General features: G+C 54.2%; 1 protein-coding gene, 2 non-coding genes and 1 pseudogene across 4 annotated transcripts; 3 read left to right on the top strand and 1 right to left on the bottom strand.

Moving 5' to 3' along the window:
• Positions 1–30: 30 nt before the first annotated feature.
• EMC1 (ER membrane protein complex subunit 1) lies at positions 31–24,191 on the top strand. Of its 2 annotated transcripts, none has more exons than XM_020899240.2 (23): positions 31–275; positions 3,228–3,352; positions 4,023–4,088; positions 4,329–4,422; positions 5,482–5,610; positions 6,259–6,385; positions 7,810–7,959; positions 8,237–8,404; positions 8,885–8,956; positions 9,373–9,432; positions 10,065–10,187; positions 11,064–11,160; positions 11,474–11,596; positions 13,367–13,566; positions 13,682–13,831; positions 14,431–14,592; positions 15,115–15,234; positions 17,871–18,008; positions 19,249–19,422; positions 20,168–20,378; positions 21,336–21,420; positions 22,434–22,563; positions 22,750–24,191. In XM_020899240.2, exons 1-23 carry the CDS (start codon positions 46–48, stop codon positions 22,927–22,929), a joined length of 3,114 nt encoding a protein of 1,037 aa, XP_020754899.2. In that variant the 5' UTR covers positions 31–45; the 3' UTR covers positions 22,930–24,191. The 2 variants fall into 2 exon arrangements, with proteins under 2 accessions (XP_020754899.2, XP_020754898.2); XM_020899239.2 differs by having other exon boundaries at positions 9,370–9,432.
• On the top strand, positions 7,421–7,555 carry LOC139032262 (small nucleolar RNA SNORA43). The gene has a single exon (XR_011484799.1). It is a non-coding gene; the product is annotated as a small nucleolar RNA SNORA43 (small nucleolar RNA).
• On the top strand, positions 10,418–10,490 carry TRNAG-CCC (transfer RNA glycine (anticodon CCC)). Its single transcript has one exon. It is a non-coding gene; the product is annotated as a tRNA-Gly (tRNA).
• On the bottom strand, positions 17,571–17,690 carry LOC139032311 (small nucleolar RNA SNORA70; annotated as a pseudogene).
• Positions 24,192–24,529: the final 338 nt, after the last annotated feature.

The following is a 24,529-nucleotide window of genomic DNA, read 5'->3' as shown; positions in this document are numbered from 1 at the left end:
GCGCAACTCTATGGTTCCGCGGAGGCGGGGCCCGCGGCGCGGTGCATGCCGGGCCCAACTCTACGGTTCCGCACCGAGGACCCCGCCTGTGAGCGCAACTCTATGGTTCCGCGGAGGCGGGGCCCGCGGCGCGGTGCATGCCGGGCCGGCGGCGGGCGGGCCCGCGCTCCCATCATGGCGGTGGTGGCGGCCGCGGCTTCCCGGCTGTGGCTCTGGGCTGCCCTGCTTATCCCTGCGGCCGCGGTCTACGAAGACCAAGTGGGCAAGTTTGATTGGTGCGTACGGGGCGGGGGACGAGGGACGGTTCCTCTTCGGGAACTATTGTCCCAGTACCTGTTCTTCTGTTTAAAAGGAGGAGGGCTTTACCTTGCAGCAGGGCCGGCTGTATAACTTGCGGGGCCCAGGGCGAAATGAAATGTGAGACCCCCTCGTTCAAAAATTTTGAAAGTTTTAAGGTGGCCACGGCAGAGCGTCAAAGCGAGAACTGGGGGCTCTTCTGAGCCAGTCCCGGTACGGCGGTGCGGGTCGCAGGCCAGTAGCGGGCTCTGCCCTCCGGGCTCGCTTGAGGTTCTGGTCGGAGGTCACGCTTCTCCTCCCCGCCCGGCCGCGTTTCTGTGACTGTCAGCTGTTCGACTTGCTGGGTGTCCGACATCGACCGGCTTCGGTGAAGATCCTCCTTCCCCACCCTTCGAGCCCAACTCTACCATGGGCTCAGAACTGGGCCGCCCAAGACACTAGCCAGGAGGTGCCATTCATTCATTCTTTCCTTCACTGACTGGCTCACTCACTCACTCTTCATTCGTTCACTCATTCAGCACTTTTGTTCATTCACTCGCCACTCACTCACCCAGCCAGCCACCCACCCACCCCATCCTTAATAAGGCCAGGGAATGGGCTTACTTTTGCTTGACATGTCAGTTTGCCACTTAAGCATTGTGTGATCTCAGGAAAATGACTTAACCCACTCTATGCCTCGGTTTCTTGATCTGTAATTGAGTTTACTGACAGTCCATTACCTCCCACAGTAGCTGCAAGAATGAATGAGGCAATTCTTTTAAATTACTCAGCGCAGTGACTGGCTCGTTGAGTACAATCATTATGTTACCAATTATTGCTAGTCAGGGAACACTTTCAAAGCCTAGCTCCTCTGTGAAGTCTTCTATATCAAACAAATGGATTCGCATGTTTGTTGAGTGCTTGTTGTTGGCACAGTGGTCGTTCTAGGTGCTGTGGATGCAGAGCTGGAAAGGAACTTAGGCTGGTAAGGGGGCAGATATATAAGTACATGATATAAAGCAGTGTGACAAACGCAGCATAGGTCATGTTTGTTTGTTTGTTTGTTTTTTTGGTGGGTTGGGGGCAGTGCTGTGGCTCTTGGGATCTTAGTTCCCTGACCAGGGATCAAAATCATGCCCCCTGCATGGGAGTCCTAAGCACTGAACTTATGGACCATTCCCATAAGTCTCATTTTTAATGATGTGGGCAGATGCTCACAATATAATATATACAGTTGACTCTTGGACAATGCAGGGGTTAGGGATGCAGACCCTCTGTGCAGTTGAAAATCGAGTGTAACCTATAGTAAGCCCTCTGCGCCTGCAGTTCCACACCCACAGAGTCAACCAACCATGAGTTGTGTAGCGCTGCAGAATTGACTGTAGAAAACAACCAGCGTAGGGAATTCCCTGCTGGACCCCATGTTTTAGAGTGCGGGGGGCCCAGGTTTGATCCCCAGTTGAGAAACTAAGACCCCCACAAGCCTCAAGGTGCCACTAAGAAAAGAAAGAAAAGAAAACAACCAGCACGTAAGTGGATCTGCTCAGTTCAAACCCGTGTTGTATATGTTACACATGTACATGTCATCCAATTTAGCAGAATCCTAGGTATATGCAGTTTATAAATTGAAAAGTAAACAAATACACCAAAATGTTGAATGTTTATCGCTAGAAAAAAAGTTTATGGCTGAAAAAAAAAGTTTATGGATGATGGTATTTTAGGCACTTTTTTGTTTTCTATTTTATACCCTTGTGTATTTTCATGTTTTCTTCAATAAGCAGGCATTACTTTTATAGTCCAGATAAAAGATATCAGCATTTTAAAAGAGAGCATGGGATTTAGACTTAGAAGATTAGATTAGATTTAGATTTAGACTTAATTTTGCATCCTAGTTCTAACAGCAATTTGTTGATGTCAGTGGACTTTGGTTTTCTCACCTCTAGAATGACAGTAATAGTATTTGCCCTGTATACTTCATAAAGTGTTCAGTGATTACAGTGAGATTAAAGTAGGTTAAAATACAGATGGAAATTGTCAGATGTCATATAAACCTGTCACTCTATACTAGTATAGTTTCTTCTTTTGTAAAAAGTTAGACCAGACAGTGTAACAAGGGAAATTCTGTATAAATGTTATGTGTTTAATTTGCTAGAGGCCGCATTCGTGAACAGCAACATGCAGCTCACCTCCTTTGTACTTGGTAGTGTGCAGGGGAAGCTCATTGCATTCCCTTTATGCAGAGATAAGAGTGTTGAAAGTGATGGGATATATTCCAAGTAAAGTATGAGTAATGAGTCAGATGCATCCTGAGTACCGTGTGGGTTAGAACAGCCTGCAAAGAACAAAGGCCTGACTCAAATCTGTCAAGTTTTGTTAGAATATTTGTATAATTTTTCTCCAAAGGTCAGTGAAAATAAAAGGGAAAGTTGGATTGTGTGCTCATTGACAACAGGGTTCACGTCTCTTCTCTTATGTGTAATATGAGTGTCTAGTCCCACTATTTTTTTTTAATTTTGCAGCACATGGGATCTAGTTCCCTGCCCAGGGATCAAACCTAGATCGCCTACATTGGGAGCACAGTGTCTTACCCACTTGACCACCAGGGAAGTCCCTGGTCCCACTATTAATGAGTACAGAGAAGACGGTAATTTTGTTCTAGTGGGATTTAGGCCAGGTGCCCTTTTGAGTAAGGTAAATATGTGCTTGCATTTAGAAGGAAAAGTGTTACATTAGGCATTAGGGTGTATTCTTTCTTCTTCCCTTTGTTCCTGAGTACATTGCCTGGAAATCTTGCTTTTGGTCAGATCTCTTCATTAACAAACATTTCCCGTGCATCCCAAGACAGGTGTGACGGTGATAACTTCCTGTATTTGTGCAGTTGTCTTTTTTCCAAAGTGTCCTGTGCGGCGATGACATTGGCCCCTTCCATTTCCCTGGCCCCTTTCCTTTAGGAGACAGCAGTATGTTGGGAAGCTCAAGTTTGCCTCTTTGGAATTTTCCCCTGGATCGAAGAAGTTGGTTGTGGCCACAGAGAAGAATGTGATTGCAGCATTGAATTCTCGGACTGGGGAGATCTGTGAGTGGACTGTGTAGATGGGTAGCTGGGGATGGTGTGGCTGCCCGTAATGAGTCCAGGATGTCCTGTGGCTGGAGACGTCTGTCTGGCTGATACCCCACCCTTGGGGACAACATGGCCGAAAGATGCGTCTTTTATTGGATTCGGATCATTTATTTATTTTTCAGTTTTGCCGTTTTTGAGTATTTAATATATTCCTATAACTGGCCTTTAAGTTTATTTCCTCAGCCCGTGTCCTGACTGTTCCTAAGTAAGATATTGCTGTAAAAAACACATTTTTCTATTAAGATTTTACACTGAAGCTTTGGATGTTCCCCCCTCCCCCACCTCCAATTATTTATATTGCCTTTGTGGATTTTTTAGGCATTAAAATCATGGAAATGTGATTTATAATCACTGCTTTGCTTGTGAGTTGTAGAGATTTTGTGAATTTTGTCTTTGTCCTTTTCTGTATTGGGTGGGGTGGGGTGGGGATGGGAAGAGTGTGATCTCAGATCAGCACAGCGTGGCTCCCCTGGTTACCCAGGGAGTGGGGGTGGCTCACTGCCCACCCAGGGTAATCCTTCCCTGGATACTTGTGTGCAAGCAAAGGCTCCCCGGGCTCTCTCCCGCGCGCTTCCTGGGTGCCTGGCCGCGGCTCACAGTAACGTCTCACTCTCCTGCCTCCCAGTGTGGCGCCACGTTGACAAGGGCTCGGCAGAAGGGGTGGTGGACGCCATGCTGTTCTGCGGGCAGGGTAGGTGGAGCCCGGCCTTGTCCCTGTGACGGCGTCAGCGCCCTCTCCTCTTTCCTTGGTTCCTTCCTTTGTTCAGGGTCTGGGAGGGAAGGGAGTCGGGGTGTTCCCAGCAGGAAAGGACGGGTGCAGTTTCTGTTTGCACTTGTACATGGGAGGTGAGGCCACTGGTCACAGGCCCTGGGAGGCTCCAGACAGTGCAGCAGTTTGGGAGATGAGCTCATGTAATCTTTTCTCTTTCAGATGCAATCACTGTGTCCAATGGAGGCCGGATCATGCGCTCCTGGGAGACAAACATCGGGGGCTTGAACTGGGAGGTTACCCTGGACAGTGGCAGGTAGAGGGAAAGAAGCTAAATTTCGTCCTGGTTTGGTTAAAGCCTTCGTTGGAACACACATTCTATGTGGACAGCAATTCTGGGCCTTTTGACTTTTTTCCCCAGGGGGAGAAAGCACCAAAGAGCCAGAGAGCATCAGCTATCCATTCTTGATGTCTTGAGGTTATGGGACACGTGCTTACTCCGCATTTATTGAGCGCCTGTTAGAGGCAGAGTTCCATGTTGGGTGCAGTGTTCATTTCTGGTATCAATTGCTTTTCCTAATCTTACCATGACATGAGAGCTTTGCAGTGTTCTAGGTATGAGAAAGTGAAAGTGGAAGTTAGTCACACAGTCCTGTCCTACTCTTTGCAATCCCATGGACTGTAGCCCGCCAGGCTCCTCTGTCCATGGAATTCTCCAGGCAAGAGTACTGGAATGGGTTGCCATTTTCTTCTCCAGGGGATCTTCCCAACCCATTGAACCTGGGTCTCCTGCATTGCAGGCAGATTCTTTACCAACTGAGCTACTAGGGAAAGATTCTAGGTATGAGGATGGAGTATAAAACTTCCTGTGTTTTAATTTTATGTTTAAAAACCATTTGAGCTACTGTTTCAGCTACATCTTGCTAAAGTTGTTTAAATGATGGAGTTGCTTGCATTAGGTTATACGTCTTCTGATAGTAATTTATTAGGTAAGGGCTTGGGGGTGCCCCCAGGCAGTGGGAACCCACTTGTGAATGTGAAACAGTTTCCATCATCAGCTAACTCCATTGTCTTTTGGGTGCGGCAGGCATGCAGCCTGCTAATGACAACTGTCTGATGGCTGCAGTGGTGGAGGGTTGGCCTGGTTACTGTGAAGTCCCAGGGAGAGAAGGGAACAGCCCTTAGGAGGTCAGGGAGTTCCAGGGAAACAGTCTAGTCGAGTGGCCGAAGGTACAGTCTTTCAAGTCAGAGCCAAGATTTGGGTCCGGACGCGTTTGACCCCAAAGCCTGCTTCATTAGCTCCCGAGCTGTGTCCCGGCTCTCCCAGCCTGAGGCCCGGAGGCTCGGGCGCCTCTCACACCACGCCTGTGCTCAGTTTCCAGGCCCTCGGGCTGGTCGGCCTGCAGGAGGCAGTGAGGTATGTTGCGGTCCTGAAGAAGACCACGCTCGCCCTCCATCACCTCTCCAGTGGGCACCTGAAGTGGGCGGAACACCTCCCGGAGAGGTAAGGCTGCCTCCCCCCAGGTGGCGGCCACCTCCTCCTGCTCTGTACCAGCCCGTCTTCCTCCTTGAGAGTCAAGCGTTTGAATCCTGGGCAGGGTCCGGCGCTCACTGGCCGCTAGGCCTGGACTCCGAGGCTGTGGCTGCCTTGGAGTCTCCTCTGCTGAGGGGAAGACGCTCCACCTGGGCCCGAGAGCCAGTCAAGCGAGGGGAGTGGCTCATTCACTCAGCTCGCCTTGTCAGGGACCCAGCGCTCAGATTCCACAGCTCAGATTCCTGTGGAATCGTCGGGGCCGAGTGCGCAGCCTCCATGCGCAGGGCAGGCCTGGTGGGGAGTGTTGGGAGCTGCAGTGTGCCTGGCCCGCCTCAAGGGGGCAGCCTGACTCATGACGGTGCCCTGTGTAGTCAGGCCTAGCATTACCACGTCTTAACTTTTTAAGAAAAGCTAGAAATCTTACTATTACATGCTGAATCTCAGTTCTAAATGTTGACAACAAATTCAAATTAAAAAAAACTGAGGCAAACAATACCCGTCTGAGACGGCTAGTTTGTGACTGCTGGCCAAGCCCCTGGCGGCCGGGTGTCGGATCCCTGAGGGTGGTCCCGTCCTGTGGTTAAGCCGTGGCTCCCTGCTCTTCCTTCCCTCTCTCAGTGACAGCATCCACTACCAGATGGTCTATTCCTACGGCTCGGGGGTCGTGTGGGCCCTCGGAGTCGTCCCCTTCAGCCATGTGAACGTTGTCAAGTTTAACGTGGAAGATGGAGAGATCGTTCAGCAGGTACGGTCTGGCTGGAGGAGACTCGTGAATTGCGGAGGGGAGCAGGTACAGCCTTTCTTTGCACTGGAGTGCAAAAGCCGGGTGAATGCAAAAGCCACTCATGGTCCCTGATGCTGGGCACTTGAAGGCTGCCTTCTGCTCATCAGACATTTATGTAGAGCCCACAAATTTGCACATGGTGCTCTCTTGGGGTGGCTAAAAAAAACCTGCATAGATCTGTTCATTGCCCGTGTTATCTTTTTTTTTTTTTTTTTTTTTTTTTTTTTTTAATTTTTATTAGTTGGAGGCTAATTACTTTACATCATTACAGTAGTTTTTGTTATACATTGATATGAATTAGCCATGGATTTACATGTATTCCCCATCCCAGTCCCCCCTCCCACCTCCCTCTCCACCCGATCCCTCTGGGTCTTCCCAGTGCACCAGGCCCTAGCACTTGTCTCATGTACCCAACCTGAGCTGGTTATCCGTTTCACCCTAGATAATACACATGTTTCAATGCTGTTCTCCTGAAACATCCCACCCTTGCCTTCTCCCAGAGTCCACAAGTCTGTTCCATACATCTGAGTCTCCTTTCCTGTTTTGCATATAGAGTTATCGTTACCATCTTTCTAAAGTCCATATATATGTGTTAGTATACTGTAATGGTCTTTATCTTTCTGGCTTACTTCGCTCTGTATAATGGGCTCCAGTTTCATCCATCTCATTAGAAGTGATTCAAATGAATTCTTTTTAATGGCTGAGTAATATTCCATGGTGTATATGTACCACAGCTTCCTCATCCATTCGTCTGCTGATGGGCATCTGGGTTGCTTCCATGTCCTGGCTATTATAAACAGTGCTGCGATGAACATTGGGGTGCATGTGGCTCTTTCAGATCTGGTTTCCTTGGTGTGTATGCCCAGAAGTGGGATTGCTGGGTCATATGATTGCCCGTGTTATCTTACAAGGTGATACTGAGGGTGATAATATGGAACCGCGTGTGACAAACGCAGTAGAGAGATGCTAATCGGAAGGGTCAAGTATTGCTGCCCTGCAGCTTCCAGCCTTGCCGGCACCGTGGCTACGGCTGCCCTGTTGCACCTGTGACATTGGGGCAGAGAGGAAGTGGCTATTTCTATGCTCAGTGCTCAGAACTGAGCGCTAAGAGTGAACTGCAGCCGGACTTCACCAGGACAAGAGAAAAGTGTCCAGTATTGAAAAGGGCCTGGTTTAGTTTTCAAACCACCAGAAGGCAGATCCCGATCTTCTCCAGCTGTGGAGCTCTCGGAGGCTGGGAGGGACAGGAAGGACTCCTTCACAGCCCCCCAGGAAGACCCTCTGAGCCGAGCCCCTCCCCTGGGATCTGGTGGTGACGGGCTGGTGAGCTGAGAGGGAAGTGTGAGCGTCCCCAGGAGCCTGCTGTCCTTTCGTCTTCCATGTAGGTCAGGGTGTCGACCCCCTGGCTGCGGAGTCTCACCGGGGCCTGTGGTGTGGTGGACGAGGCTGTCCTGGTGTGCCCCGACCTAAGCTCGCGGTCCCTGCAGACCTTGGCCCTGGAGACAGAGTGGGAGCTGAGGCAGATCCCGTTGCAGGTAAGAGGCTAGAGCTGCTTCCCCGGCCCGAGGTGCTGCCTTGGCCGCTGGGAAAACCCTTTCTCCCAGGCAGCCCCCTTGAGGTCAGACCTCTGGCGGCACTGGAATGAGGGCAGACGGGCCACTCTCCCCCTTGGAGAGCCTGAACGAGAGCTTCCGGAGCCCCGTGCCGAGGCCTCGGTACTTTCACTGGCGAAGTGGGACAGAGGCCGCCAGCCTGGGACAGTCCGTCCCCCATCCTCTCCTGGCCCTCAGCCTCTTCCTTCTTGTCCCCCAGTCTCTTGACCTAGAATTCACAAGTGGATTCCAAGCCCGGATCCTGCCCACGCAGCCCAGCCCGGTGGACCCGTCTCGGGCGCAGTTCTTCCTGCAGTTGTCCCCAAGCCACTATGCACTGTTGCACTGTCACCACGGCGTCCTGAGTCTGCTCAAAAACTTCCCGCAGGTAACTGCAGGCAGCATGGTGCACTAGGATTCAGGCGGGTCTAGCTGAGGCCTGGATGCTGGAAATCCTTGCCTTTGAATTTGGAGATACTTACTCAAGACAGAAGTCCTCTTTCCATGAGTGTTTTGAGAGGGGTTAGCCTTAGAGTAGAAATGGAATACTTTGTTCTTTTGAGAGTTACAGAGGATTTTTGGAGTAAAACTGGTACCTTCCTGAATGCATGGGAGAGTGGGCACGTTAATTAGGACTCCCCTGTAGATACGGAGAGCCGCGCTGAGCTTGCCTGTCCTGGAGGTCCGGCAGGGCCTGGCTCAGCCGTGGGTGCAGTGGGGCTTCCTCTGCCCTCAGTGCTCTGGCCGTCATGCTCCAAACGTGGGAGTGTTTTTAACTCAAGGCCATGAGTTCTTCTGGTGGAGGCGACCCTAAGACTCAGGCTAGGACAGGCCCTGTTTAGGGACTGGCACCTGACTTCACCCGCAGGCTGCCCTGGTGAGCTTCGCCACCACTGGAGAGAAGACAGTGGCTGCAGTCATGACCTGCCGGAACGAGGCGGTGAGTGTTGGGAAATAACAGCGCTTGGCCACATGCGGGATCTTAGTTCCCTGACTAGGGATCGAACTCATGCCCCCTGCTGCAGAAGCACTGAATCTTAACCGCTGGAATGCCAGGGAGGTCCCAGGGTTTTCTTTCCTTTATCTTTGCTGGAAGCCCTGAGAACCAAAAGCCTGGGCATGTTCACCTGGTCACTTTGACCCGGGGCGGGGGTGGAGGCTGTTCTTTGTGCCCGGGAGTGGGATGCCCTCACAGTCATCTGGGCCTGTTCCGGGTCGCGTGAGGTGTGTGTGTGGAGATGGGGGGTGGGAGTTGCCCTCTCCCAAGGGCTGAGAAGACCTGGAGGTGGAAGCTTCGTTTTGGTGGCTGGGAGGTGACCCTTTGGCTGTGTTTTCTCTTTCTCGTTTCCATAGCAGAAGCCCAGCGTTTCTGAAGATGGGTCACCTGGGAGCTTTTCGGAGAAGTCTGGTCCCCAGGTAGGGTGTGGTCTTGGGCAGTGCGCTGGACCTATCCGTGGGTGGGGCAGGCCCCCCCCCCCCCTCCGTGAAGCTGGAGGAGCGGTCCAGGCTGGGAGCCAGTCTCTTAAGTTTTGTGAATTAAACCGTGCTTCTCTTGATCTTTTTCAATTGAGAGATTAGAAAGTAGAATTCCTAGATTCTGTTCTTAAGTGTGTTCTCCTCTGGGCCTCCGTCTCCTCATGTCTTGTGGGGTCCCCACTGGCGGAGTTGAGGGTTGGTCTGAGCAGCTGCCCTGAAGCAGAGTGTGGGGCGCTGGCCGGAGGCACGCGTTTCTGTCGTGGCTTCCGTCTCCTCGGCTTTTCCCAAGGCGGGGTGTGCTTTCCCTGCCTACGTTCTCACAGTAACTCTTCGAGAAGTCTCTCTCCACTCTCCTTGCTTTTCTGGAGTAAGTTATGTATGGTGGTTGTAATTTTGCTTATTCATTCATGCTCCTTATTTCTGCCTTAGGATTTAGCTTTGCTTTCTGGCCCCGGGTCCTTCTCTAGGATGTTGCCCACCCCCCCCCCCAGCCCCACCCAGGTTCTTGGACTTCTCTGGGGGACTTTGCTTTGCGGGACTTCTGTAGTTGAACCGTGTGGTCTGTGCCCTAGGACTCGCTGGCTTGCTTCAACCAGACCTACACCATCAACCTCTACTTAGCGGAGACAGGCCGGCGGCTGCTCGACACCGCGATCACCTTCAGCCTGGAACAGAACGGCACTCGGCCGGAGCGGGTAGGTCGGGGCCTGGGGGCTTCTCAGCCTGGGGCTTTCTTTCCTCGGGCTCAGCTCCGCACCACAGGTCCCAGACGTGGACTGTAGTTCTGCCTGAGCCACTAGCTTGCCAGAAACGCCTATAAATACCAATAAAAGAAGTGCCATTTAAGCCAAGCTGCCAGTGTGCTGGGCTCCATGCTAAGCTTTTCACTTACTCATGATGGATTCAATCCTCCTGATGAGGGACTTCCCTGATGGTCCAGCGGTTAAGACTCTGCACTCCCAATGCAGGGGGCTTGGGTTCGATCCCTGGTCAGGGAACTAGATCCCACATACCACAACTAAAGATCTCACGTGTGGCAACAAAGGTCCCAAGTCCCACAGCTAAGATGGGGTGCAGGCAAATAAATATTAAAAAAAAATCCTCCTGGTAGTCTTTTGATTACCACTGCCCTAGCCTCATAAACGAGGAGGCCGTGCCTGGTGAGACTGAAGACGCTACCGCTGCCCAGCCTTGCCTCTCTGCACATTCAATGGTGCTCCTCAGCCTCCCTGGGCGGTTGCTGCTTAGTCTCCAAAATGGAAAGTCCACTCCGGGCCTCCTGCTAACTTTGTGGGGCGTGATCAGTGCATAGTGAATGCTCGGGTGGCCGAGACAGTCTCAGGCTCCTCCGTAGAGAGGACCCGGGCTGGCTGCCTGCACTGTTGCTGTCAGCTCCTCAGGATGCGTGGTGTCTGTAAGCAAGAGTCCAGGAAGCGCTGTGTGGTTTGGACACTCAGGGATGCCGTGACCTGACCTCTGACCTCTCCTCGTGCTTTGAATCTTGGGGTTTGGGCTCTGAGAGGCGTCTGGATTCCCGCTGACTGCAGGGGTCTTGGCTGTTTGGTTCACAGCTATACATCCAGGTCTTCCTGAAGAAGGATGACTCCGTGGGCTACCGGGCCTTGGTGCAGACACAGGATCACTTGCTGCTTTTCCTGCAGCAGCTGGGTGAGTGGGCCCCATTTAGCTCCTGTTTGTGGACCGGCCCATGAGTTGCATTCAGACCCTTCATCTGGGGCTGTGGCCAGACTTCCAGGAAGGATTCAAGTGCAGTGTATCCTGCCTATTTTCCCAGAGCGCTACCTAGGGACCTGTCTGAATAATTCCTTAGCACTTCTGGGCGGGAGACAGAACGCTCCTCACTTGACCTCCTGACCCCAGCCCCCGGCCCCGTGTCTCTTTTTGGCCCGAGAGCCTCCGAGAAGGGTCCATTCAGGGGACGGCGGAGGCGGGCTGAGTCTGGTGACCTTGGCTCCTGCAGCAGGGAGGGTGGTGCTGTGGAGCCGCGAGGAGTCCCTGGCTGAGGTGGTGTGCCTGGAGATGGTGGACCTGCCGCTGACCGGGGCGCAGGCGGAGCTGGAAGGGGAGTTTGGCAAGAAGGCAGGTAGGAATGGGGGGCTGGGAAGCAGAGCTGCTGGTGGGGGGCTCTGGGACCGCCGGCAATCCTGTGGCCTGCATCTCTGGCTTCCGGGTGCGGCCGCTTTGCCAGTCTGTTCTGAACCAGCTCTGTGCCCCATTTCCAGTGCATTTGTGCCCTGGTGGCTTATGGAACCACTCCTCTCCAAAAGGAGTGACTTGTGACTCTTTCTAGGGAAAGATCCCAGTGAAAAAGAGTCTTAACGTAGCATCATCATAGCTGCTTGTTTGAGGACCTGAAATCTGCCAAGCACCGTGTCAGGCCCTATACACCTGTTTTCCCCAAGGCAGGAGTTCCACCTTTCCAGAGAGACCTGGCTGGGTTGGCCAGGTTCTGCGGGAATAGGCCCGTGCCCTTCGAACCCGGCCATGGTCCCAGCACCCAGAGAATTTGCTTCACTCTCCCCTGGGTCCGTCCTGCCCCCTGCCCCCCCCCCCGCCCCGTCCACCCGCCCGGCCAGCCAGCTGGTGTTTGCTAGGAGCCTGCTCGGGCCAGCCACCCTGCTAGGCACCGCGGGTGTTCTCAAGCCGAGGATTAATGTGCCTTTACTGTTTACTTCCGCTGCCGGGATCCAGCCATCCAAGGTAAAGCCCGCCTCCGCTGCCTTGTTGCTTGCTGCCTGCTCACACAGCTGGCTTCCAGGCCGTCATTTGTTGACCTGGGCTTGCTCGGTGCGGTGTGTGCCACGTGCGCGGACTGCCTGCCTGTGACTCGCCCCGTTTGCCTGCCGCTTCTCTCCCTTGAGCCGGGGTTGACGGACGTTGGCCGAGGAAAGGCCCGGCCCTTTTCCCATGAGCGTTCTGCACCCGTCCCGGGGAGGTCCCGCGTGTCCCTCACAAGGTCTGGTCTTGGCAGCAGCCCAGCAGGTGCTGTGCCCTTTTACAGACGGGGAGCTGGAGGCTGCAAGGTGAAGGACGTTTCTCAAGGTGGTGGTTTGATTCCTCAGTCGGGTCCGACTCTCTATGACCCCATGGGCTGCAGCCCACCAGGCTCCTCTGTCTGTGGGATTTCCCAGGCAAGAGTACTGGAGAGGGTTGTCGTTTCCTTCTCCAAGGCCACCTGGCCTGTAAGCAGTGCACCTGGGAAGTGAATCCCGACCTGCAGACTCAGAGGCCTTGCTTCTTACCGTGCTGCCTTACCACGGTGACCTGTCTCCAGTCCAGAGGAGATCTGAGGGTGGTAGTCTCCTAGATGGAGGAAGGGGCGGAATGAAAGGGAGCCCTGGGAGTGGGCTGCAGGGAGGTCTGTTGGGAGCAGGTTGAGCAACTGACAACGTAGGCCTGACGCCGCGAGAAACGGAAGTGTCTGTTGATGACGCACACACATGCACCCCGGCGCCCCCACGCCCTGCCCTCCTCCGGCTCTGCACGGCGCCCGGAAGCCTTCCGCTGGCCGTTGTAGATGTGGGCTTGTGGTGGAGATGCTTGTGGCACAGCCGCACCCTGCATGGCTGCACCCTGCCCTCCTAGTCTCCTGTCCCGAGATTGCAGGCGGGCGGCGTGCTGAGAGCCCCGTGAGTAGGTCTTAGAAGTTCCCGCACGGCTGTGCCTGGGTGTGAGACTGTTGGCATTGGACATAGGACTGCTCCTTGGGCTCGTGGCCTGGGGTGTGGATGACTCGAGTGCTCCGGAGGAGAGGGAGAGAGCCCTCCTTAGGGGGAGCACGTGCCCCCTCACTGGAAAGCCCCACTCCGCCGAGGAGAGAGCCTCAGCTGTGGTCCCCTTTCCTTGACACCAGATGGCCTGCTGGGCATGTTCCTGAAGCGCCTGTCCTCCCAGCTCATCTTGCTGCAGGCCTGGACCTCCCACCTCTGGAAAGTGTTTTACGATGCTCGGAAGCCCCGGAGCCAGATCAAGAACGAGATCAACATTGACACTTTGGCCAGGGATGAATTCAACCTCCAGAAGATGATGGTGATGGTGACGGCCTCGGGCAAGGTGAGCCCTTCAGAGGCCCCGGGAGGGGGACAGGAAGCCCGGGACGGGAGCTGGAGCCAGTTCTCGGTTCAAGGACAGAAGTAGCTCCGGGTCGGCCTCTCTGTCTGTGTTGCAGCTCTTCGGCATCGAGAGCAGCTCCGGCACCATCCTGTGGAAGCAGTATCTCCCGCACGTGACGGCAGGCTGCTCCTTCACGCTGATGGTCCAGCGGACGACCGCGCACTTCCCCCAGCCGCCCCAGTGCGCCCTGCTGCTGCGGGATGGGGTGAGTCCCCGCCCCGCCGCTGCGCCCAGCGGCCGCGTGGCTTTGCTTGGGCCTCGGGGCTCTCTGAGGGCGCAGGCAGGGAGTCAGGACTCAGGGCTGCGTTCTTCCAGTTTTTGCCTGGATGGAGCCCCCTCCCCCACTGGGGGTTGGGGGTGGCCGATGAAGAAGCGCGTAGGTGTGATGTCGCCAGGTCCCTAGTGAGCCAGCCCTGTCTCTCCCAGACACAGGAGGCTGTCGGTACCTAGAGGGTGGCTTGCTCTTCTCCCGGTGGTGGAGGGCAGGACAGCAGCTGTTCATGCCTCTGTCTCCCAGGGAGCAGATGGCTTTTTGCACGTACATTCTGCCGTCATCGGAAAGGGGGCCAGGTAGACATTTCATCTGTTCCTCAGTGTGACCCATTCTTGGCTTTGGGCTAAAGGCAGTTACATTTTTAGCCTTTGGACACATCGGCCTTCAGACGCTTTCACCTTCAGCCAAAGCTTTGTTTTCCACAAGGCGGGGAAAGACGAAGGGATCCTCTGTGGCTGAGTCAGGTCCCCAGTTCCTTAGGATTTGCAGTCTTTTCCTGTTGGAAGCTGACCGTTGCTTGCCCATTTCAGGAGACGGGAATGAGTTCGCTCTATGTCTTCAACCCCATTTTCGGGAAGTGGAGCCAGGTGGCGCCCCCCGTGCTGAAGCGCCCCGTCTTACAGTCTCTGCTGCTGCCCATCATGGATCAGGACTATGCCAAGGTGCTCTTGCTGATAGACGACAAGTACGAGGTATGCGTCCGCAGAGGCTGCGAGGCCCCTGTCAGCCGGGGGCAGGGCGCCCCACCGCAGCCTGTGGGCCCCAGGTGGGCTCGGTCTGCAGTCAGCACATGGTGGGGCTTGAAGGCTTCTCTAAGCAGTGATGGCTCTTTCTGCGCTTGTGAAAACTGGGTCTCTTAAGAGAACTCAGTTTAAGCCCTGATTGAATTCAGCAGACTTTAATTCCTTTAAGATTTGTTTTATTCTTAAGGCCCTTTCTGACAGGAAACAGTGAAGAGTCTGGAGAACCCACGCCTAGGGATTCCTTTTCCTTTAACTTTGGTTTTTAAAAGCCAAACATTTGTTTGATTTATTTGGCTGAACCTTAGTTGCGGCTTTCAGGATTTTCGATCTTGGTTTCAGCATGCAGGATCTTCAGTTGTGGGATTTAGTTCCTTGACCAGGGATCAGTCCAGGGTCCCCTGCACTGGGAATGCGGAGTCTTAGCCACTGGGCCACCACGTCCCCCTGTAACTCTTCTCTGGGGTTTTCCAGGTCACAGCCTTCCCAGCCACTCGGAATGTCTTGCGGCAGCTCCATGAGCTCGCCCCTTCGATCTTCTTCTACTTGGTGGACGCAGATCAGGGGCGGCTGTGCGGATATCGGCTCCGGAAGGTGGGCACTGGTGTCCTCCAGGACCCGTGGTGGGAGGGGTGTAGGTAACAGGAGTGAATTATGCTGGTTGTGGTGTTGTAAGCATAGATGAGTGTCATCGTGATGTCGAAGGCCGTCATTCTCGTGTTTGTGGAGCAGGCCTGGTTGCTGCTGCCGCGGAAGGAACCGGGCATGACCGACGGGGTCTCGGCCCCTTGGAGCTTTCACTCCACATGCCTCTCCTGCGGCAGGGGAAGGCGTGTTTTCGCCATCCTTAGGGTGGGAGGTGGGAATGGTGACTGAGCAATAGTTTTCTGTATGAAGGTGGTGTTACTGATCCACTCTTAATCAAATGTGAGTTTTGAATTTTACTTCTAGAATTGGGATCAATTTGCTCCTGTCCTGACATACTTGAGTCCAGCTCTTGCAAGTACTGATTGATGCTGGCTCTGAAGCCCTGCTCTGAGCTTCACAAGGGCTGGCCTTGGCCCCAAGAGCAGGGCCGTGTTGAGGGCTGATCTGAGATGTGTCCTCTCCAGCGGGTCCTGCCATCCTGTCTGTAAGCCTTTCGGAGAGGCTCAGACCTTGGACCTGGTTGCTCGTGCAGGAAGCCTGTCTGTATCACTTTTTCACTTTGTGTCCTCGGGCAGATGACTTCCGTCTGGTCTTCTGCTTTCTTGTCTGTAAGACAAAACGGTAATAATACTATGTCAGAGAGTTTTTGTGATGCGCTGGAGAGTTAATATGTGTAAGTCACATAAAGAAGTGCCTGGCACACAGTACATGCCATATAGGTTTCACCTGCTGTTGTTTAAAAAACACAGTGCCCTTTCCCAGCGTTTTGTAACAGCTAACCTTCCGCATAAACAGCATAGTAATGGTCTGTCCAGAAAGCATGCTCTTTACCCGGTGGGTGAAGAAACACTGTTCTTCTGAGTTGATGAAAAAGGGACCTTGAAAGAGAGTTCTTCGTGGGTAGGGGGTATGACCCAGGGTGCGGGTGTCATGGACCAGTGGAGCCCTGAGGTATCATCGTAAAGACAGTCGAGGGGAGCCAGAGGAGGCAGAGCTCCAGAGGGAGTCAGCGAGGGTGGGCTTCCAGGCTCCGACCCCCGGGGCTCCCTGGTGACCTTGCTCTCCGGGAGGGTTTTAGTGAACTCTGATGTTTTCATAGGAGTCTGTGAAGTGTTTTCATCGGAGCCTTGTTTTTTTAATAAAGATTATTATCATTAAAAATATTTTTTAAAGAAGTAACATGTGAATACATTCCCACGGTGAGAGATTGCATTGATACAGAGTTGCATGAGCAAACTGTGAAGGGCCCTTTCAGCCCCATCGCCAGCAGCTTCCCTGGCTGGAAGGTGCGTCAGTGGCCGCACGCCTTCCGTGGCCCGCCGCCACGCCCACTGCTGGGGAGACTGCCGGCCTGCGTGGGCAGGCACGGCGTGTGTACGTCCTCCCTGAGCTGGAATCGAGCCACATTCCATCAGTAGGAAATCTGCTTTGTTCACTTGATGTGTTTCTGCCGCCTCCTTTTGTTAAACCCACATCTGCTGAAAACAACCCTGAGAAGAGAGCAGAACCCTGCGGTTGCTGCGCAGGGCCCCCCAGGAGGCCTGCGGCTGTGCGCACAGCAGTCAGATCGGGAAGCCCTCTAGTCACCTCCCGCCCCCCATCACTTAGGGCTCCACGCACTTCCACGTGTGGAGGTGTAATAACGCACTTAGCCATACAGGTTTATTGGTTTCTCTTGACAATAAAGAGCATGTCTTGTCACATTCTGAGGTCCCTGCCAGTTTAGTGGTTCACTGCCAGCTCCGTGTAGGGACCTTAGGTGTTAGTAATAAGTGGTAAGTTTTCTTTGAGTTAGTCCAGATAAACAGTGGGATACTACTGACTGTTCCGCTTCTTTCACACAGGCTGTAGTATTTCTTCTTTTGTTTGTTTGTTTGACAGAAAGTAGGCTTTATTGGCGGGCGTGAGTGAGGAGGGGTGGCTCTGAGGTCCCCATGGGTGCAGGGCCCGCCCCCGGTCTAGAGGGCCACAGGTCAGGGCTGCGTTTGACCCCACAGCCGTGTTGGAGGAGCTGCTTTCCAGCCGCGAGGCCTTCAGGTTCACTGCGTCACACTTGGTAAAGCTGCACTTCTTGGAGATGGGGATCTGCTGGCAGCCAGGGAACTTGAACTTGGCTCTGCGTTGGGTCTCAGCCACATGCCCCTTGCTCTGCAGCTTGGTACAGATGGACTCCATGGCTTGGCTGACCGCTGCGCCCTGGGGCTCTCCAAAGGCACCGCGCTGTGCTGTTTGGAACTTTGGACTGGGGACAGCATGGGGTCAGACGCATGTCCCTTGGAGAGGACTGTCTCCCAGGTCCCCTTGGGCAGCCCAGACGAGCAACAGGTGCCTCCACCTGCCCAGGAGGCTGTTGTTCACAGCCATTGCACACCAGGCTTCACTGGTTTTCTTACTTGAACCAGGAGTTCCAAAACCTTCCCAGACTAGACCCTTATTGCTGCTTCCCTAGGACCTCTGACCCCTGTCCCCTCCTGCACAGAGGCGCCCGCTGGGCTACAAGACGGGTCTCGCCACAGCTGTCGTGGCCTAAGGGTACCTTCCTGATGATCGGTGCCGGTTCCTTCTCTTTGGCCCCACCCCAGGACCTCACCACTGAGCTGAGCTGGGAGCTGACCATCCCCCCGGAGGTGCAGCGCATTGTGCAGGTGAAGGGCAAGCGCAGCAGTGAGCACGTGCACTCGCAGGGCCGCGTGATGGGGGACCGCAGCGTGCTCTACAAGGTACGGGGGGGGGCCTGCGGTCGGCGGAGAGGGGCGCTTTCTGCGGGTTTTTTAATCCCTTTGAGCCTTAACTTTTTGTCTGTGAGATGGGCCTGATATACGCCCTCCCCCTGGGGTTGTGATGATCGCACGGGATACCACCCAGTGCCAGGCACATGGCCGCTGCCCAGCAGCTGTCGTCTGTTAGGACTAGTGGTCGTGCTGGTAGGCCTTTATGGGCATAAGCCTTAGTCGATCCATCAGAAACTCCATCTGTGATCCAACATCCTCCTGAGTGGGAGATGGAGAGGTGACTCGTCAGCTGCAGAACCATCCTGTGAGGGAATGTAATCCTTACAGTGATGAGCATGAGTTACAGCCTCTGGCAGAGCAGAGACGGAGTTGAAGGAGGAGGTGAGGGCTAGAGGGGAGCAGGTTTTGGCAGGCATAGACCAGGAGCTTAGCTTGGGGTGTGTTGAGTTTGCATTGAGACGTCTGAGAAGTGATTCTGACACAGCGGTCCATTAGTTGGGTCTGGAGTTCAGGGGGAGGCCTGGCTTGGACGTGTAAACATGGGCGCTGCCAGCCCCTGCAGTCCTGAAACCATCAGACTGGCTGAGATCACTGGGAGAGCGCGGGCAGATGGAAACATCTGGAGACTGGGGAGTGGAGGCCAGACCTGCAGAGGGGACTGAGAAGGAGCGGCCACTGAGGCAGAGGGCAGATGGGGCCTGGGCGTCCTGGATGCCAGGGGGCGAAGGCGTCTTAGGAAGGGAGTGATCACCCATGCCACCTGGTCTAGTCGGTCAAGTGAGATGAGAGCTGAGACCTCTCCATTGCTGTGGTAGTTGCAGGGCCCTGGTGGAGAGACGTCAAGTTGCTGGACCAGTGTCCTTCCATCAGGAAGTGGGCCAGCTTGAGTTGTGTCTTGAGTGACTGTTTGTGACTTGAGCGAGTTGCTTAACTACGTTAAGACGTTTCATCTATGGAGTGTAGATGGTAACTTCTATTTGCAAGGATGTTTATGAGAGTCAATGAAATGATGGAGGCCAAGCCCCTGTCATGACTTCCAGCCCCCAGTAGACACTGAACAAGCACAGTGATGATGACCCCTGAATAGGAAGTTCTTCCACCCAGAAAAGCTGCTTCCTCTGCCAGCCAGAGGGCTCTGTGCCCACCTCCCTACCCCGGGCTCACAGTGGGGTGCCACTCACGGAGTGCCACTGTGGTTCTGAAGGAGCTTTTCTCTCCATCTTCCCAGAGCCTGAACCCCAACCTGCTGGCTGTGGTGACGGAGAGCACAGATGTTCACCACGAGCGCACCTTCATCGGCATCTTCCTCGTGGACGGTGTCACGGGGCGCATCATCCACGCCTCCGTGCAGAGGAAGGCCAGGGGCCCTGTCCACATCGTGCACTCGGAGAACTGGGTGGTGGTAAGGCGGGTGGGTGACCTGGGCCTGACCCAGCCTCAGGGGACTCGGCCGGCCTCCTGCAGCTACGTCCTCCCCTGACTTCTTCTTCGGGAAACCAGTCTCTGCTTGGTGTTTTCATAGAATTCAGAACCCCTGGCTGGCAGCAGAGGGTGCTGGGTAGGGGGCTGGGACACTTAGATTTGATCACGTTCTTCCATTTTATAACTGTAAAACCTCGAACTAGTTTTTAAGCTCCCTGTGTCGTATCAGAGGGGTAACGACAGTTACCTCCTGTAATCAAGTTTAGAAGAGTGCCTGGCATGTAGAAAGCACTCAGATGTTAGCTGTTAGTCTTCTGACTTGTAAGACACTTGTGAATTCATTTTTTCTTGGAGTGCACCTGGATAGTCCAGATGCAGCTACCCTGAAGGTTAATGAATTCAGTGAAAGTGATGGTCACTCAGTCGTGTCCGACTCTTTCCAACCCCATAGACTACAGTCGATGGAATTCTCCAGGCCAGAATACTGGAGTGGGTAGCCTTTTGCTTCTCTAGGGGATCTTCCCAACCCAGGGATCAAACCCAGGTCTCCCGCATTGCAGGCGGATTCTTCACCAGCTGAGCCACCCGGGAAGCCCAGCTCAGTAGCAGGAGGAAAGCTGTATGCTGGTGGCTTTTTCCTCCATGGACGTGCCTCTGCATGTCAGTTCCCCTTCCAGCCCAGCCAGCAGCTGGGCCCTGAGCAGCGTCCCCTCCTCTCTCCGCAGTACCAGTACTGGAACACCAAGGCCCGGCGCAACGAGTTCACGGTGCTGGAGCTCTACGAAGGCACGGAGCAGTACAACGCCACGGCCTTCAGCTCCCTGGACCGCCCGCAGCTGCCCCAGGTCCTGCAGCAGTCCTACATCTTCCCGTCCGCCATCAGCGCCATGGAGGCCACCATCACAGAGCGGGGCATCACCAGCCGCCACCTGCTCGGTGAGTGAGCCGCGCCCTTGGCAGCCTTGCTGGGGGCAGAGCTGGGATCCGAGAGGAGCGCTTTGTTTCAGCAGAAAACGTTCCCCAGTGGGGCTTGCGGTCCATGAGGGAGCGGACACCCCCCACCCCCACCCTCGGGTCTGATGGACCGTTCCCACGGCGCCTCTGCTGTTTGCCCCTCGCCCAGAACGTTGTGCCCTGACGGCGTCCCTCACAGGTGGCCTGTGCAGACGCGCTGCAGAGACTGGCGAGGCCTAGGGTCTCACCTTTGTGTACTTCAGATTCAGGACTCAGTGCCTGCAAAACAGGCTGCTCCGTCCAGTTGTTTCTACCAAAGACGTTTGGGGGTCTGAGCTTTGACAGACACTCTTCACCACTCTTTTACCCTCAGAAGCGAGGAAGATGGCCCTCTTAGCAGTTTCCCCCATTTAATTCCCGCTGTTCCTGAAACAGGCAATCCTGCGGGACCTCATGTTGCCAGGCCCTTCCCATCTCCTACCCCATCCCCTCCCCCCTGTCCCCCTCTCCCCCCACCCTCCCGCCCCCATCCTGCACCAGCCTCCCTGCTGCCCCAGCGCACATGCTCGCTTTTGGCAACAGCGAGGAGCCCTGCTGAGCTGGGCGGGTGCTACTGCAGGACAGGATGGGGGATGCAGAGATCCAAGTGCCTTCGACTCTTTTCTCTTTCATCATTCCCTAGTTCTTGATTCTAGAACTTTATTTTCTGATGTCTCAGGATGATATGTGAAGCAGCTAGTGTCTTCAAAAGTTGGAACCTTCCTACAGACCCATGTGTATTAAGATTATTGTCTTTGACCATTGAAGGGCAACTCATTGAGCTGTATTTTTGATTTTAAGCTCTGTTTTGATTTCTGTGATAAGGACATTTTTGTGAGTAGCCCTAATCTGGGATTGGTCTGCGTGAACACTCACTCCTGCTGACTTGTCTCTGTGCAGTCGGGCTGCCTTCCGGAGCCATCCTCTCCCTCCCCAAGGCCTTGCTGGACCCTCGCCGCCCTGAGACCCCGACAGAGCAGAGCAGGTAGGCTCTTGTGGGTGCGCCGAAGGCTGACGTCAAGGAACTCTGCCTGTTGATGATGTTTGCTCCTGTGTCTGCTGTGCTGCGGACATGGCCGTGAACAACTCTGCCCTCATGGAGCTTGCATTCTAGTTGGGGAGGCAAGATGGACAATAAATAAGACAAACAAGTGAAATAATGCTATGTTGGATGCTTGTAAATGTTCAGGAGAAAAAACTCTTACAAAAGGGGCGGGGGCTAGGAGGGGTGGTACATGGGGTAGGATTTGAGAGGGTGGCCTGGAAAAGCCCCTGAAAAGGCGACATTCGGGGAGACTTGAAGGAGGCAAGCAGCTGGCCTTGTGGATGTCTGAGGGAGAACCTTCCAGGCGGAGGAAACCACCATCGCAGATGCCCTGAGGCCGTGTCTGGCGAGTTACAGGGAGGGTTGGAGGCCACTGCGGCTGGAGCAGCCAGCGGCGGGCACAGTGGGAGATGCGCGGAGGGAGGTGACCAGGTCCGGGTCACGTGGGGAGGATGGTGGCTCATCACTGAGAGTGTCCATTTTTGAATTTCTGGCCATCATCTCTGTGTTTTCTTGCCTCTGTCCCGAGTTTCCCTCCCCAGGGCTGTGAGGAACTGTGGGCAGGGTGAGGAGGCAGTAGGCATGTCCTCGCGTGGAGGGGAGGGAGGAGTATGGCTCGGAGCGAGGGAGGCTGCGGCTGTGGACTGAGCCAGTCTGGAGTGAAGAGCCGGGATCGGCCTCCTGGCTCAGTGTTTTGGTTTTAAAGTGGCCCTTGCTTCCTCTCGTGTGAAATACTGGTTTTTCTGTGTTCAGAACCAGGCGGGCCTGCAGGTCTCACTCTCCACACAGCTTCCTTCCTGACGCCCAGCTGCTCAGTGTTCAGCCCCCGGCGCATGGAGGCCCCAGAGGAAGGCTGAGGCTGATCCGTGGCCTGGAAACTGCCCAGCGCGCAGGGCAGCCGGGGGATCCCCTTACGGCAGCTTTGAACGCGATCCTGGCTGGTGTTTTTGCAGAGAGGAGAACCTGATCCCATATTCTCCAGACGTGCAGATCCACGCAGAGCGGTTCATCAACTATAACCAGACAGTTTCTCGAATGCGAGGTATCTACACAGCTCCCTCGGGCCTGGAGTCCACTTGTCTGGTGAGTAGAGCCCCCTGCCCAGCCTGTGCCCCCTCGTCCATCCACAGCCGACCTGCGTGACACCTGCTGTTTGCTTCCCTCTTGGGAAAATGACTGAGGAGCCTGTCTCCTTTCCGACCGGAGTCTGCGGCCGTGGCGGGCCACCAGCGCCTTTCTCACGGGTCTCTCGCTCCCTCTGCCCTCCAGGTCGTGGCGTACGGTTTGGACATTTACCAGACTCGTGTCTACCCGTCCAAACAGTTCGACGTCCTGAAGGATGACTATGACTACGTGCTCATCAGCAGCGTCCTCTTTGGCCTGGTCTTCGCCACCATGATCACGAAGAGGCTGGCGCAGGTCAAACTCCTGAACCGCGCCTGGCGATAAAGGCCTGAGACCCCCCTGCCAGAGAGCAGAGGGCCGAGGAGAGCGAGGGGCGGGCGCCAAGCTCCAGCGGCCCTCCCAGGTTGAGGGGGACGTGTGTGAGGCGCTCATCTCAGCCAAGCGCTGTGGGAGGGGGACGGACTCCCATGGAGACTGCTCTGGGGACGCGTCTGCTGAGGAGTCTTCAGGGGCGGACACAGGCTGGACTCTGTCAGCCGAGAGCGTGGAGCATCCTGAGGACTTTCCCCTGGAGTCCCAAGGCTGTTGTCATTCCCGGACTCTGTCAGCCGAGACCGCAGAGCATCCTGACGGCCTTTCCCCTGGAGTCCCAAGGCTGTCGTCGTTCCCTCTGTGCCTGTCCACAGATGTCACTGTTTGATAAGACCTCCAGCAGACCTTTCATGAGGCCTGCTTAAATTGATGTCAGTTTGCCTTCTGTCTCCCAGGTGTATCTGGGAAGCCTTCTCCTTGCTTCCAAAGTCAGAAGGAACTCTTACCGGTAACTCTACCTTATAGGTGCGTTTGCTGTTTCACACTGGGGAGAAAGAAGAGCCACACTTAGCTGAGGTTTGAGAACCGATCCAGCCTCTCATGGCTTCTTTCCAAAGTAACTGTGCGTCAAGGAATCTCTGTTTGTGTCAAAATTTCTCTTAACTAAGCCTCTCATTTCATGCTCCCATTCATGAATGGGCCAGCTGGCCTTAGATTCAGTTTATCGAAAACTGGGTGCATAGTAATATCTTTCTTTGTTGGTTGTTGTCGAAGCTCTTCTAAAATGTGTCAGAGCTGAGGCCTTTTCAGTACTACTGAATCGTCTGCACCTTGAAGGGATTTTAAGGGAGGAAGGCAGATCTGCCCATTTTACAGTCTCTCTCAACCTCTCATTTCACCCTTAGGCTGACCTGATCATCTTATAACCCAATTGGAAAAAGTTGTCCTTCTTTAAGAAACCTCATTATTTATGTTTGGTTATGCGTTAATGTGTGGGTTACTATACTTCTTTTAAAATCAGCAGCTTTTAAATCTTGTCTCTAAACAAGGGGCGGAAAGGGTAGGGGTGGGACCCGGGTGTCTTGTGGATGTAGCCTTGTTGACTGGCTGCACTGTTTTCTCTGCTGCAAATTGAAGATGGCCTAAAAATTTCCCCTGTCAGTGGGTTTGGGGGACTGATGGAGTTTTTCTCTACTGTGAAGAATGAAATGTACAGAGAGCCCTGTCGGGAGAGAGGTACGTTTAAGTGTCCGAATAAAGTGAGTGACAAATGACACTGTTCAGGCCCTTTTCTGTGGCTTTGGAATGCACGTTGAGGCCACTGCTGCCTCGGAGGGGACAGAGAGCTGGGCTGGAGTGGAGCAAGTGCAGCGTTTAATTGGGAAGCATGCCAGTTGAAGCATGTAAGAGCTGTGTTACATAAAAAACAAACTGTTTTCTTTCTGTGGTCACATGCTGGTGGTAGAGAAGGAAGAGAAAGGAAAATAATTTTACTTTATTATTATTTTAGCATTTATTTACCTGGCTGCCTTGGGTCTTGGTTACAGCACACAGGATGCTTGTTGGGTTATGGGGGATCTTTCCTTGCGGCTCACGGATTCTCTAGTTGTGG

Source organism: Odocoileus virginianus, chromosome 30 (assembly GCF_023699985.2).
Source record: "Odocoileus virginianus isolate 20LAN1187 ecotype Illinois chromosome 30, Ovbor_1.2, whole genome shotgun sequence".
Classification (NCBI taxonomy): Eukaryota; Metazoa; Chordata; class Mammalia; order Artiodactyla; family Cervidae; genus Odocoileus; species Odocoileus virginianus.
The sequence above is the reverse complement of the archived record's forward strand: the minus strand, read 5'-3'. Positions and strand labels throughout refer to the sequence as shown.

Bases quoted from the DNA above. Each gene is read 5' to 3' on its own strand.
- EMC1 (XM_020899239.2), top strand. From the start codon at position 46: ATGCCGGGCCCAACTCTACGGTTCCGCACCGAGGACCCCGCCTGTGAG. The intron at 10,188-11,063 runs GTAGGTCGGGGC...TTTGGTTCACAG, and splicing joins ACGGCACTCGGCCGGAGCGG to CTATACATCCAGGTCTTCCT. The intron at 19,423-20,167 runs GTAAGGCGGGTG...CTCTCTCCGCAG, and splicing joins ACTCGGAGAACTGGGTGGTG to TACCAGTACTGGAACACCAA.